This window comes from Mandrillus leucophaeus, unplaced genomic scaffold (genome assembly GCF_000951045.1).
Source record: "Mandrillus leucophaeus isolate KB7577 unplaced genomic scaffold, Mleu.le_1.0 Scaffold692, whole genome shotgun sequence".
Classification (NCBI taxonomy): domain Eukaryota; kingdom Metazoa; phylum Chordata; class Mammalia; order Primates; family Cercopithecidae; genus Mandrillus; species Mandrillus leucophaeus.
The window spans coordinates 1,767,292-1,782,535 of NW_012107497.1; the positions used below are offsets into that span (position 1 = coordinate 1,767,292).

General features: G+C 34.5%; 1 protein-coding gene across 1 annotated transcript in view; it reads left to right on the forward strand.

The window, feature by feature from the left end:
* Nucleotides 1–15,244, forward strand: part of LOC105555622 (dystrophin) — a gene marked incomplete at its 3' end in the record, with an annotated part of 1,920,295 nt that overhangs the window by 563,080 nt on the left and 1,341,971 nt on the right. The window contains exons 10-11 of the mRNA XM_012002637.1: nt 10,270–10,458; nt 11,109–11,290. Coding sequence (XP_011858027.1) covers nt 10,270–10,458; nt 11,109–11,290 — 371 coding nt within the window. The remainder of the gene's footprint in view (nt 1–10,269; nt 10,459–11,108; nt 11,291–15,244) is intronic.

A 15,244-nucleotide genomic window follows, 5' to 3' on the forward strand; every position in this document is an offset into this window, starting at 1 on the left:
ATCTCTTTCCTTGAATAGGGAAGCCAACACTGCATTGAAGAAGGCAGTAAGTGAAATAAATGGAAGTGGGATTTATCATTTCTTCTCCCTGCTGTAAAAAAAAGGAAAGATGCTTTGTTCTCTTAGGAAAAAAAAAAAAAAAAAAAAAACAGTCCCCATATTAATATAAAGTAAGATGGAATATTCTTGCATGTCATATGCTACGCGATTCGTTATTTTATTCAACAAACATCTAGTATGTTATACTATATGTCAGGCAGTGAACAAAATAAACTGCCTACTGTTGTGAGGCTTCCAAGAGGCTACATCACCTGTCATAAAAGAACTTCCCCATTTCCACAATCACACTCTTACAATTGTCTTCCTAATTAGCTCACTAGTTATTTATATTATTTCACTAATTTTAATAATGAAACTAACCCACACAAGCACTTATAGATGCCCAAGAAGTAGAGACAAGGAGTTACCCATTAATTCTCCCATAAGGATTTGTCTCTTTTCTGAAGGCTATACCACATCTTTGTTTAAGGAATAAGGAAAAAAGACAAAGGTATGTGACATAATTAGAGAGAAAGCACACAGAATTTAGTGATATATGTGAAAGGTAATGAGATAATCCAAGCAGCTGGTGTACTTGAAGGAGGTGAATATAGCCAATGTCTTTGGAGAAAATTGACCTAGTTAGAAAAGATGTGTCAATTTAGTAGAATATTTTTACAATCTAAAATCTAATTGAACCAAACTCCTCTTTGTTGTTGTTAGTTCTTCGCTAATCTGGGTTGCACTAAATAAGGACAATGAGGCAGTGAAAATGATTTTATAAAAGTTGAATGGCAAGGGGTGATGCTGAATGTTAATACAATCTCCGTATGTTATCTGTGAGCCTTACATGTACCCTCTAAATTAGTATCATACCTATTTTCAGGCGTGTACCAAGAGTGTGAAATTAAAAAACTTGGCCAAGTTCAAGTACACACTACTTATAAATTCCAGAGCCTGAATTTGATCTCATGTTTATTTTACTGCAAAGTGAGACAGACTTAAAGTTTCCTGAATGCAGACACTGGTTTTATGCAGCATGATTTCTTTGAGACATTGTTATATACAGTGATGGAAGTAGGACAGGGGAGGGCAGTGAGATTTTAGAGATGGTAGCTTGGACATGCAATAGAGTGGGAAAGTGACTGAGGAGAATCAATTGGAGGGGGAGAGATTGGGGAGAGGAAAGATAATCAATAGTGAGAAGTGCACAGAAATTAGATTAAATGTGGGAAGCAATTTTATTATCAAGAGATAGCAATCTGCGGCCTGAGGGTGAAAATAGACTTGCTACCTGTTTTTTGTAAATAAAGTTTTATTGGAACACATCCAGTTTATTCACTTATGTATTGTCTCCTCCTGCTTTGGGGCTACAATTTGCAGTGATGGAGCTGAGTGGGGACAACTGGCCTTTAGTGGTCTGCAAAATTGAAGATACCTATTTAGCCCTTTACAGAAAAAAAGTTTAAGGAGTCTTGGATTATATAACAGGAAGAATAAGATTTTCACTGAAATACGAAGCGGAGAAGCTAGGATTGGTGTAACTGTAGATAAGTTTCTATATTTTGAGGAAATCTATTGTGCTAACTTCTAATTTCTTTATATATAGACTTATGGAATAAATGAGTACATAGCTAAGAATATTATAAATGATGACTCAAGAAAAAAAACAAAATTCCGAAACTGGCTACATGGGAATACATATGTTTAGTTTTTCTTCATAGCTCACAATTGAGTAATCCGTATATGCTATTCCAAACTCCATAGACTACAGTCATTCTAGAGGAATATTATTTAAGTGGAAGTATATGTCAATTTGAAATAATACGTTTTCACAAGGTATATGTATTCTGTTTTGATTTTTTGGATAAGTAAAAACCACTTGTCTGAAGCAGTTTACTTCTGAATTGTTTTTTTTTAAAAGTATAGCGGAATGAATCATTTTTTTCCTATTTATAAATTACTGGTTAAAATAAAGAAGACTTGGTGTTTTTGCATGAGGCCTATTTGAAAATTAATACAATTGTTAAACTTAGGATTCAGGAAAATAACATTAAGAATTTGGTGTTCTGAGACATTTTGTAACTTCTATTTTAAATTGAATTTAGTACTTTAAGAAAATCCCTTGTTTCAATTACCGACTCTCATGAATTCCAGCCAGCTACCGACATTTAAAATTATTGAAACATCGCCCAAACAGTATAAAATTATTATGTTCATCCTTCTTCTCTGGACTCTATGAATCTCTGTCAGCCAAGGAATGTCAGTTGGTTTACTGGGGATCCCATTATTCCTCCCACACCTCATAGGTGTGACTTCGATTTTCTCCTCATCTTGGAAATAGGTCCTCTTTTTAGAGTGGTTGTAAGTATTATATGAAACAATATGAACAAAGAAATCACTAGGCTGGACATTGTTCGCATGCCATCCAATAAATTTCTGAGAAAGTTTTTTTAATTGATGTTTATCAAAATTTTATTATAAACTGTTACTTTTAAAAATAAATCTTTTATATTGGGTTACTAAATTGTTCTGGGTACGTTTCTCTAAATCTTCTATTATTTTCTCTCTGACCTTCCATTGGTTTAGGAGAATTTGCCATAACAATGCTAGTTTCTTTTTCTTACTTCTTGATTTTACGAGAAAGGTTCTATTTTGTGGATTATAATAGCCGAGACAGAAACTCTCAGGTGAAGTGCAGGAAAAAATAAAGGAATAAAATATAACATAAGTTAGAAAGTAAATGTATACCCAAAGATATAAATAGTAGAATTAGAGAAATTAGAGGAAGAAAACATACACACACCCACATATAAGTTTGTATACTATATATATATGTGAATCACATATCACATATGAAATATGAGTAGGAATATTGGGAAGGCATATATTTAAAATTATGAATATTTTATGCCATGTTACTCCATTTTCAAGGTATTGATTGGTTAAACATATTTTATATAAAGCCTGAATTTGGAAGCGCAAATGATCTTTAATGAGAAATTAAAATTACCCCAAACAATTTAGTAAATGCTTATTATCTTTGTGCGATGCTGTTAGGCATGTGGTCAGAGTCCCTTCCTTCCTACAATGTAAAGGTTAGCATAATATCTAAAGGTATGTGGCTTAAAAAAATAATGAAGCAAAATGACTGGAAACTTCATTGACAGTATGTTTCAGACAGAGAGAGTTTAGTATTAGAGAGACAGCTGATTTTACAGTAGAAAGTTTATTTTAAAATCACATATAAGCTTTCACAGATACTTTTTTTTTTATAATAAAATCTCAGCTACTAGAAACTTAGAGTATATCAGTGTATTAGATGGCTGTAGGTTTTGTGGCACTAACAACACAAGGATGGATGAACGAAAAAATGAGTTTATTTCTCTTTCAGAGTTATTTCTCTTAAATTTGGTGTAGTTGGGAGTGATCAAGGCCTTGTAGGAAGGCTCTGCTCATTCAAGGATCCATAGTCCTTCTGCCTAGTTTTTCGGTCATTCCCTGGGACGCTGTCTTCGTAGTCATGGTCAAGGATAGCTCACAGCTTCATGTGTGTATCACGACCTTCGGGAGGGAGGACAAAGAAGAGAGCATATCCATGCCCTTTTAGGTCTTAATGATGAAGCTGCATGCATTATATCCAACTGGCCAATATTTGGTTACATGCCACATCTAACTGCAAGGGAAAGTGGGAACTGGAGTTACTTTTCTAGATAGCCAAATTGTCCCCTAAACTTTCTAATACTATATAAAGGATGAAGAAAGATACATATTGGAGGACGAGCAGTCTTTGCCAGGGCCGTTTTTTTTAATGTAGGAATTAAGATTAATGTTTTTAGCTCTAGTACCTTTTGTTTAATAGGCTATAGAATGAGATTTTTAAAAACTAAAATACCCACATACGTGTACATATGATATCCATTTTTGTCTTCTTAAACAGAGCATCCTATGCACAATGTAGCATTTCTGTGACGGATTCTGTAATAGTGAAGAATGTTAAATTTGCTGACATTTAACATAAAAGGCAAATCACAGGATTAACAGAAGGTATAGAGTTCAAATGGTGGACTTGGGACATACCTGCCTTTAGAAAGAATTTCTTAGCTTTATTTTTGCTCAGCTTCTTCTGACTTTTTTTTCTGTTTATGTATCTGTGTTTTTAAAAATCTTTTAAAAATATTTTTTAACTTTTTGTGGCTACATAGTAGGTGTATATATTTACGAGGTACACGAGATATTTTGCTAGAGACATGCAGTGTGAAATAAGGACATCATGGAGAATGGGGGGCTTATCGGGTCTGTGCTACCATCCGGGCTGTATCCCATTGCTGTCTTTCTGGTATATTGGTATCTTCCTCAGTGTGACACCAGTGTCTGTGACTTGCGTGCATTATTTAGACTTGACTTTTGATTTCCTACTCACCAACGTAGTGAAGACCAGGTATTTTCCTAGTAGCTTCCAAACCATTGATTGAATTTGTAGAAATTAAGAAAAAATGTAATTTGAGTTATTTTTAAGAAGTTGTATGAGGGCCTGACACAGTGGCTCACACCTGTAATCCCGGCACTTTGGGAGGCCGAGGCAGGTGGATCACCTGAGGTCAGGAGTTTGAGACCAGCCTGGCCAACGTGCTGAAACCCTGTCTCTACTAAAAACATAAAAATTAGCCAGGCGTAGTGGCGTGTGCCTGTAATCCCAGCTACTCAGGAGGCTGAGGCAGGAGAATGGCTTGAACCCAGGAGGTGGAGGCTGCAGTGAACTGAGATCCCACCACTGCACTCCAGCCTGGGCAACAAGAGCAAAACTCCATCTCAAAAAAACAGAAAAAAAAAAAGTTATGATATTTTGTAAAAGTGCTATTGCTTAAACTCTTAATTCATTTTCTTCATTAACAGAGATTGATCATATTGTGATAAAGATGTGTTTTGGAATCCAAACAACCTGGTTTTAAGTCCCAGAACCACCAGTTACCTTTGTGACCTTTGGCAAGTCACCTAATTTTTCTGTTTCCATTTCCTCATCATACTAATCTCTGTTACCCTGATCTGTTGTAGTGAAAAAATGATATAATGCATATTAAATGATTAGCAAATTGACTGGCACTAAGTACTCAGTAAATAATGGCAGCTGTTGTTATTGCTATTATATATGTAGTAGTTGTATTTGTTGTTTTAATGTTGCCATAACAGCAAGCCATGATTTTTCATAAATCCTCATTAGGGCTTAACTTTGAACTGAATTTCAGGCCCTATCAATATTAAAAATTACCTATTTAATAGTGTCATTAGATAGAATATCATGTACAGTGTTGCATGATGGATTAATTTCTCATAAATCACTTCAGTAATCATTTGTATGCTTTGACTAGTACCCTGGTTTACATATTATATCTGTGAGAAAACACAGCGGAAATGTGGCAAGAATATTTCCAGGTACTAATCCTGGTTCTTCAGAACTGTTCTTCTGTTATTTAGTGAAAGAACCACTTGGTTATCCCTCTGTAATCCTTTATCTCTGAAATAATCTTTTACTGAGGGATAAAAAGATTATAGGATACACCAAAAAGTTCACCATCCGTGCATTGACTTAGACTCCATAAAATAGAAGTATGATACGTTTAAATGAACTAAGACTGATAAAATTTTCAGATGTTCTTGAAGCATTTACGCATTCAAGAACAATAAAACTGTTCTTTATCCAGGTTAAAACTCATATCACATTTTAAGGCTGAATTTAGATAAATTGCAAAAATAAATCAATCTTATCAGTGATATAAAACTGCTCAGTGATAGACTGTGCCCTTTCAAAGTGTCCCAGCTATTTTTTCTAAGAGCTTTGTGGTTTGCTGGACTCCTGGTTTCACAACCTATATGTAGCCACTTGATGACTTACCTCAGTTTGAATTGCCCAAATCATGCTTCCAAAAACACACAGAACTCATTCAACTGTTTCCTCATAAAAATCATTTGCCATTTCAATGAACATTGGTCCCCAAACACAGGCATTGGCAGAACATTTCTTGGGATCTAGAATGTGCTTAGCATTTTATATGCACTATCTCATCTCATCTGACCGGAAATCTTATGGACAGATATTTTTCTTGTTTTATAGATGGATTAACTGAGATGCAGAGAAGTTAAATATCCAAGATCAGGCAGATAGTAAACTGGGTTTTAAAATATATTTATATGTTGAGTAGTATCAAGGCTATTGCTCTATACTTTATTAGGACAATTTCTAGTAATAGAAATTCTACAACTACAAATTATGACTAGAAATTGTTTCCAGAAATGAGTTTCTAGAGATTTTTCTAGACATCGCTAGACTAAAACAGTCATTTATCATCCCTCATTGTTTTACCTTTCTCCTTTCCACTCTTCCACCTTTTTTAATGAGCAATGTCTTCAAGAAACATAGGTGACAATATCTAATACTTTCTCAAATAGGCAGTAATTAAGACTCTGAAGTCTGTGGATAACGTTGAATAAATTTGAGTGTACTCAGTTCTGAGAAAAAAACAGAATCGTTTCATCCATTCATTGTTATGCCTCTCATCAGAATCATTATTTGCCCAATGTACTGAAGAGAAACAAACTACTGTGATAAAGACAAAATAGGATTGAAGCATAGGAAAAATAATTAGTTCCATTGATGATACTGGCATCTTCATTCATGAAATGATTGGGGTCTATCTTCCTTATGCGTAGATCTATAAACAACAAAAATCAAGTTTCCTAGAAAATCTCCTCATTTGATGCCATGACATATATGAACTGATTCCAGCTTAGGTGCAATGTAAAATTCTGTGATGATGAAAACATATTTTGGGGTGCTGAAACAATGCATTAATCTCTTTATATATCTTTATTTCCAAATTCTCAGATTAAACATGGTTTTATTTTAAAATGTCTTTTATTCCAAGGTGTCTATGGAAAATATACAAATGTAGAATTCAAGCAAATTTCTTTTTTCATCAGTTTACTTAGTCTGAAATTCTAGAGCCATTTCCAATTTTGTTTTGCAAACTGCAGAAAAAAGTTTAATCTCACCTTAGAACATATATACACATACATATCTAAATAAACCCATATGCACATCTGAAACAAAAATTGAGACAATAATTCTTAGTATTATATAAGTGGCACAGACTAATACTTTTTCTTTTAATTTTAAAATATTCCTAGCCATAACCCACTAACATTATTTTATGAACCGTGAATGGATTATGACTTACCATTTGAAAAACAATAGTCTGTAGACAAATAATTACTCAGATCTTAAATTAAAATTTTGATTATAGCTCTATAGTTGAATTTATGGATATAAATGTAAAATTTTGCATAGCTTATTCAGATTTGAATTTAGCTTTAAGAAGGCTGTCATTGAAATGTTTTTGTTTTATGCACATTCTCAGACAAAATATTTACATTGAGAATTTGAGTACTAGGTGTCATGTCCTTGAGTATAAGGATATGCCTTTAATATTTTCTTCAAAAATTCAATTCTATGTAAACATCAATAAATTATAAAGTGTTTAATATTTTGATTCAAATTGCACAATGTGAAATATTGTTACTTGAGTACTAGTGCTGTTTACAGTGTTTCATTTGGAGAAGATTATGTGAATTCAATATTGTTAATGATTTTTAAGAATTCTTAAATACGGGCTAGGTTGAAGTTCAGATTTCAAAAAGAGTTAAATAATGTTTGCTCTTAAACATTTTGGGGGGCGTATTTTCGACAATAATTTTCCATCTCCTGAAACCCAAACAGTGACTTAAGAAGGTAACCTTGGGGCAATTTATGTTTCAAAACACTTCTTATACATACACAGGAATTTGATAATAATTACAGCTATAACATTATTTAGTTCTTACACAAGGTCAGACACTCTGTCAAGTGCATTATACACTCTTTAATTCTTACCACGATCTTATTATGGAAGTATTATTCTTCCCATTTTACATAGGCAGAAACTAAGGCTTATGCAGGGCTAACTTTCCCAAAGTCACAAGATTCCTTTTCTTTCTATATCATCAATTTCAGCATAAGTGATTGGTTCATACGGGAACATAACAGGAGTAGGAAAGGATATGATAGGGTTTCTTGGTCGTTTGTATTTTCTTGAAAGAATTGCCTTCTTTCTGCATTTGAAGCACGGTCTGGTTCTTCTAAAACACAAATTCAAAAATAAAATTATCAAGAATTTCAGGATAGTATCAGCAGATAAAAGAGGCATGTGTTTCTTCTGTGCTCAGGGCCCTGTGCAACTGCTCAGGTTGCACAAACATGAAGCTGGTTCCACCGGTGCACATCTCTCAGGCTACCTTTATGTTATTTTCCCCCTTAATGCTGACTTTGATGTTTATTATTAATAGTATTTAGAGATAGAAGGGATACACCATGAAACTTGTTCTAACCCCTAAGACCTTCAGAAATTGCCTTACTCTTAGACAGGGGTCCCATGCAAATAGCCCTTTCAGAGCACTTAGGCTCTCTGAGATGATAAAGTTGGGTGATTGCGACTCCACCAGGATGGCCTCTCTCTGCCACTTCTATATAAACTGGAAAAAGAGTGTGTCATTTGATGAAAATGTCATAGCAATAACTGTCACTGTGCCTTGTCATCTCAAAGGACTTAACAGTTGGGGAAATTTAAAATATTAAAGTTCCAAAATTTGAGCATTTTCCATAAGAGCACAAGTAAGTTGATGCTGGCAGCTTAATGGGTTAAGTCCCAGAACTGAGAAGGACAGGAAATGCAGTGTATACACACCAGGGGAAAGCCACCAAAGGTTGAGTTTTCTCTAGGTGAGATTACGAAATCCCCCAGATAGCTTCTGTTGTTCTACACTGCTTTTTGGTTCCTTTACAAAACCTTGTTTGTTAGGGGGCCCAGTGCTTGCTTGCAATATTTGGGGAATGCAGAAGATTCCTCTACAAATATTTCTCCAATATTCATTTGTTCTGCTCAACTCCATAAATAGTATGCCTATGTTCTTGACCTCGGCAAAATCCCTCTTGAGCATGGTCTCAGGATTTTTGAAGCCCAGCAACCTACAAGGAGTACACTCCTGCCAAAGAAAAACCTCCTGCAAACTTACTAGTTTACTCAAATTTTTGCCCTTGATAAATGCCTTTAGGTTAAAGCAGCAGACATGTAGGTTATCCCAAGAAGTGTCTCCTATCACTTGAGAGTATGGTTCCCATAGCATGCAAATCTCTGCAAACATATGGCCAGGTTTAGAGGTCGTGTAAACGACCCCCTCTCTATTACTTGGCTTCAGATGGGGAGAAGTTAGAGCCACGCAGAGCACTCCAGCCTCTCCAGAGGAAGTCTTTCTCACCAAATTTTTCGAATCGACCTCCTTGCTTGCTCTTACACACCTTTAAGCTAGATAGTGGATTAAGGGTTGTGAGATCAATTTTGTGATCACTTCTTAGCAATTTTTTAACAGGTACCCTGGATCTTCTTTTTAGAATTATGGATGCTTTGTACACTTTGTTCTTGGCTTTAGGGTCCAGGTAGAAATTCCAAGACAACCATTTGCAATCTCACTTAATATCCTGCTAATTAAATTGGGTAAAACATACTGCATATTTTACTTCTCCTAAGATAATATGTTACTATTTAAATAGTGACGTTCTGGAAATAAAGGCTAAATCATAGAAGTAATTATACTGTTAGAAATTTTAGATGGGTGGGTGAGGTTTTTTTTTCTTTCTAAATGTTTCCTTCCTTTCCCCTACCTCCTTGTTTTCTTACTGATACCTTTATTGGTCTGTAAACATTTGGAAATATTTCATTACCTAGGGCCTCTCAGGAAGTGATGTTTCCTTTAATGCCATTGCAAAGGTATGTAAAATATAATTCCGATAATGTATATGTAAGTTATTGTAAATAAGAATTGAGGAAAGTTCCTATGGATCAATATTTGTAGCATTTAAAAAGCAACATGAGGTGATATGCTAATTTACTCCTTCCAGTAATCTAGAAGAACTTTAATACAATATTAATTTGTTGTGGATTTTGACTATTTGAAAATTGATGTATGCATGAAGAAGTTAAAATGAAAGCTCACTATTTTCTGTATCTGCTTTTCCTGTGTCTGATAATGCAGGTGGATAGTGCTAGCATTTTAAATATTTCATTCAATTTATCATTTAACGTACTGGAACAGTCTGCAAAGACGTTAATTGTGTAACACCCAATTTGTTTTATTGTGCAGCATTTGGAAGCTCCTGAAGACAAGTCATTTGGCAGTTCATTGATGGAGAGTGAAGTAAACCTGGACCGTTACCAAACAGCTTTGGAAGAAGTATTATCGTGGCTTCTTTCTGCTGAGGACACATTGCAAGCACAAGGAGAGATTTCTAATGATGTGGAAGTGGTGAAAGAACAATTTCATACTCATGAGGTAAACTAAAACATTAATTTACAAAACGAAACATGACTTGTGATAATGTCAAGTCATCCTTTTTCCTCAATTACTCTCTTACATCCTTGTATTTCGGAAATTTAGTTGTTATGTGCTTGGGATTCCAACAGTCAGATTTTGAAGTTCTCTTTTGGAGAGCAATCATCGAAGGCATTTCTATCTGATTTGCCAACAAGACTATGAAAGCCCAGCTCCTTTCTCTTGTGTCAAGGCAATGCTGAGGCATCACTTACATTCCCGACCCAGTACTTGTATGGTATTGGGCTTAACTTCTCTCAGTGGGAGACTTTTCCTGAGATGATATACTTGTTTGGCTTCTTTCCCTTCCCTGTCCTTTTTCCTCCTCCTTCAGCTCCCTTGCAGAACTTCCAAGGGAGCTCTTCCTTAATAAGTCACTTGCACTGAAATCTTTATCTCGGGGCCTGCTTCTGAAGAATTTGACTTAAGATATTTTTCCTTCATTCATATTAAAAGTGGTTTTGGGATTCTGCAAGTACAAATTAAAATCATTTTACTGGGAAAATAAATCTAAATGGGCCACAAGTTTAAAACCGCCAACAAATAAAACTCAAAACCACACCGATTTACCGAGAGTTCTAATTACAATTGTTGACTTCCTTCTTTGTTAGGGGTACATGATGGATTTGACAGCCCATCAGGGCCGGGTTGGTAATATTCTACAATTGGGAAGTCAGCTGATTGGAACAGGGAAATTATCAGAAGATGAAGAAACTGAAGTACAAGAGCAGATGAATCTCCTAAATTCAAGATGGGAATGCCTCAGGGTAGCTAGCATGGAAAAACAAAGCAAGTAAGTCCTTATTTGTTTTTAATTAAGAAAATTAACAAGTTTTGGAACCTTGTTATTATTTTGATGTGGTTTAATGGTTAAGTTACGATTCTCAGTTTGTTTCCAAGGCACACAGCTCTCTTTCAAGGGACACTGTGGTTGGATTTTCATGGCAATAACATTTTGGTTTTCACTTTTACAACTAAAAGAGCAGATGCTAGATAGATGCACTGTTCTCTACAGAACTATGCTTTGAGAGTTGCCAAAATTCTGTCATAGTTATTATTTTCTAGGTTTTCCTCCAAAAATTAAAATGTAACTATAAAAGACACAGAAGCATGCACAGGAGATTATGTACATAAAATCACTTATTAGCTACAGTTGACAGGAAACTTCTCTTCTGAAGAAAAAGCCCTTGAAAATATTAGTTACTCATCTATGTATGGAAATCCTCTTGAAAAAAATCATTCAAACGTTTTGGGAAATTCATATTCAAATACAGTATGGCTGTGAATTGTCTTAAGAATATATATTGACTTAATAAAAAGGTTTTGAGACGTTTCTGAAAAAAGGATACATTTCTTACAAAGGTAACCAGCAGATCTCATCATTCTGGATATGTTGCTTTGATTTATATTGTTAGGTGTGTGTATTCATGTAAAGCCTATCAAGACAAGATAGATTTATTTTTAAATGAAAAGAAATGAAGTGCCAACTGTGGATTTGAATACATTAAGTTAAAAAATTGTCCAAATGCCTTAAGTTTATTTAACTATTATTTATGAAGACTAAAAGCTTTAAAAATAGGACCAAGGAAACGCATTAGATAGGCTAGAGGCATTGGTATTCCAGTACTAAATTATAGCGTGAAATTAGGGAGAGGAAAACACATTTTTAAGCTCAGGCCTTTTGAAAGAATAAATAAGGTACATATAAGATAGAGGTTTCATAACTATATATGTATTCCAAGCCAGGAGATACTAGTCTATGCATATTGATAGCATTTGCCTGCTGTGATCATGGTGATGATTGTCACTACCCCTAGAGGTGAGAAGTACAATAATCATAATTATTGAGTCTGCCCACCCCCCCCCAGTGTTGACCAGGTCCACTAATTTACTCCATCTGTTATTGATATTAATATACAAGCCACCTACTTGTGGTCATATGCCAACATTCTTCAGGTTAGAGCTTCTATTTGCAATGATCTGTGGAACTTAAAGCAACCTCAAACAAAGTTAGAAAGTTTTGAAAATCCAACCTCCTCTTTTACGGCCCTTGCCATAATAGCACCAGTGGCTTCTCCTTTGTGCACTCTATTTTTCCATACTCTCCTGGAGGCTAAATGCTCTCATTGTTCTTATACTCCCCATTTTCAATAAGACTAACAATATGGCATTAATTATTCATACTAATCAGTTAATTAATTGCTGTGTGAAATTGAGTTGCAAGAAAATAGGAATTCCTCCTGGAATTAAAATTGCAACTTTTTCTTATCTGAAACATTAAAAAAAAAAAAAAGTCTTTTATCTGTGATTCTAACATTTAAAAAGATGTTTATTCAAAATATCTCCCTTTCAAGGGATACCTGCCATTAAATGAAGGATGGCAGACATATAGATATGTGTGCATGTAATTTCCTCATCCCCATCGCACTAGAGAATGGGAATTCTAAAATGGCAGTATTACTACCTAGCTGAGATTGACAAAAAATTAGTTTGTCCTTAGGGAAGATTTAGGAGCTTTGGTATGTGTTACAGCTTTTAGAGTAACTATCAAGAAGGCAAGGACAGCCCTCTAGCTGGGACAGCTTTTGCTAAACATCTTACAGAGTTTTTAAAATGAGACACGTACATGCAACCACTTCTATCACATAGTCCTTTCTGGAAAATTCCTTAAAAATGAATTTACAAAACATTATTTGAGCAACACAAATTCAGAAAGAATATGAAAGTTTATAAATAACAGTGAGTCTTCCTTGCCACTTTCACTAATTTTGCATGTGTTCATGCATAAAACCTATAAAATTCTAATGAGATAAGCCATTATGTAAACTTTGCTGGACCTAATTTTTGAAAGATTTTATGGGAGGAGACAAAAAGGTGATTATGAAAAGAGGATATTGTCAGTATTTTTAAATAACTAATCTAGGTTTTACTTAATGCTTCAAATAAATTGTAACCTGTTCAGTTTCCATTATCATGGTCATATCAATGATTAGCTTCAACTTGGAGCATTACCTATTTTTTTCTAAATATATGATTACTTCAGAGTAGAAGATTACTAGTAAAAATAGATTAGTCCATACTTCTTTTCTCTCTCTACCTAAGACAGGGTTTGGATAGATCCAGTTGGAAGCCATTATTTCCTGTCTAAGCCTTGGTTTAGCGATTAGAGAAATGATAATTAACATTTGTCTAGGTATATTAAGTATATTCAAAGCTATGCTATAACTTCTAAGTTGATATAACAAAAATTAAAAACTTCTTGTAAATATAGATAAGCTTATCACTAAAATCTATGAACATTTACACTAATCAATTACAAATACCATCTACCAACATATTTACTATTAGGTTGCTGCAAAAGTAATTGTGTTTTTTTCCATTGAAAGTAATAGGGAAAACTGTAATTACTTTTGCACCAAACTCATAGCAACAATCAAATTACATTTGATATATAGTCATTGTGAGAGATATATATCTTTATATGAACAAATATTAATGCAATACATTATCAAAAACAATTAATGGCACTGGAGACTCAATGATCATACAGGGTCTGGACCCAGATCTTATGAAATACATTCTGGAGAGGCTGGCAACCAATTAAAAAAAAAAAAAAAAAACAAGAAAAATACCAAATAAAAATACACTTTTTGAAGAGATTAAAAGGTAATGTGATAGAGAATGGTTGAGAGGGCTACTTTAGATTTTGTGATCCAGGTAAGACTTTCAAGATTGGTACCATTTAGTTTGAGATTTGAACGACAAGAAGGTACCACTATTCGCAGATCCCAAGGAAGTGTAGTTCAGGGAGTAGCAACAGCTAATGCAAAGGCCCTAAAATAGGGACTGTTTGTCTTGCTGGAGGAACCAAAAGACCAGGGGAACTGGAGAGTTGCAGGGTGGTAAGTTAGATGGCTGAGGTCTGAGATGGGGTTGAAATATAGGTAGGAGACTAATTACATATGGTAGTGTCGGTCAGGGCTTTGATTGAATAAGGGCTTTGAATTCTAGACCAAGGGCAAGACAAAGCCATCAGATTTTATGAAAGTGAGAGATAGGTCAAGAAAACCTATCAGTAAGGCCACTGGAGAAAGAGAGGACAGTTATTAGTCCAGTAAAGGTAGCCAGTTAAGACACAGTAGTGTCTTAGACCAGCTGGTAGTCGTGATAAAAGTATACTCTACTATCTTAGCCAATTAGTTAATTTAAAAACCACTTCTCTGTTTAGTTTTAGCTCCTTTTTTTCCCCCTTTTGACAGTAAAAATGCTCTTTCCTTTGGAAATAGGCGTCTTTGATTTGTGCCTATAGTTACTGTTATACAAGTTGCATCTAGGAAATACTATTTATCCCATAAACGGTCAACAATTACCATACAAAACAAGAAATATTAAAAAGACAGAGATAATAGCGTGACCTGATTTCTGTCTTACATAAAATCCTCTCCAGTTTGCCTAAGGTATAATGTCTTGCTTTCTCAAAAACTTATTTATGTGAACTGGGGCAATATATTTTTCATTTATGATCTCTAATTCATAGTTTTATAAAACAGCAATAGTTGTGTGAGGCTGACATACCTCTACAAGATAGTAGGTGAGATAGGGTATAAAAACTCAGTTTGTGAATGCAAAATTATTATAAAATGTAAAGAAAGATTATTATAATAAATAAGATGAGCTATCAGTTAATTCTTTTTACCCTGCCATATCACTTTTGATGTAAAATTTTACATTTTATATATAAAACATA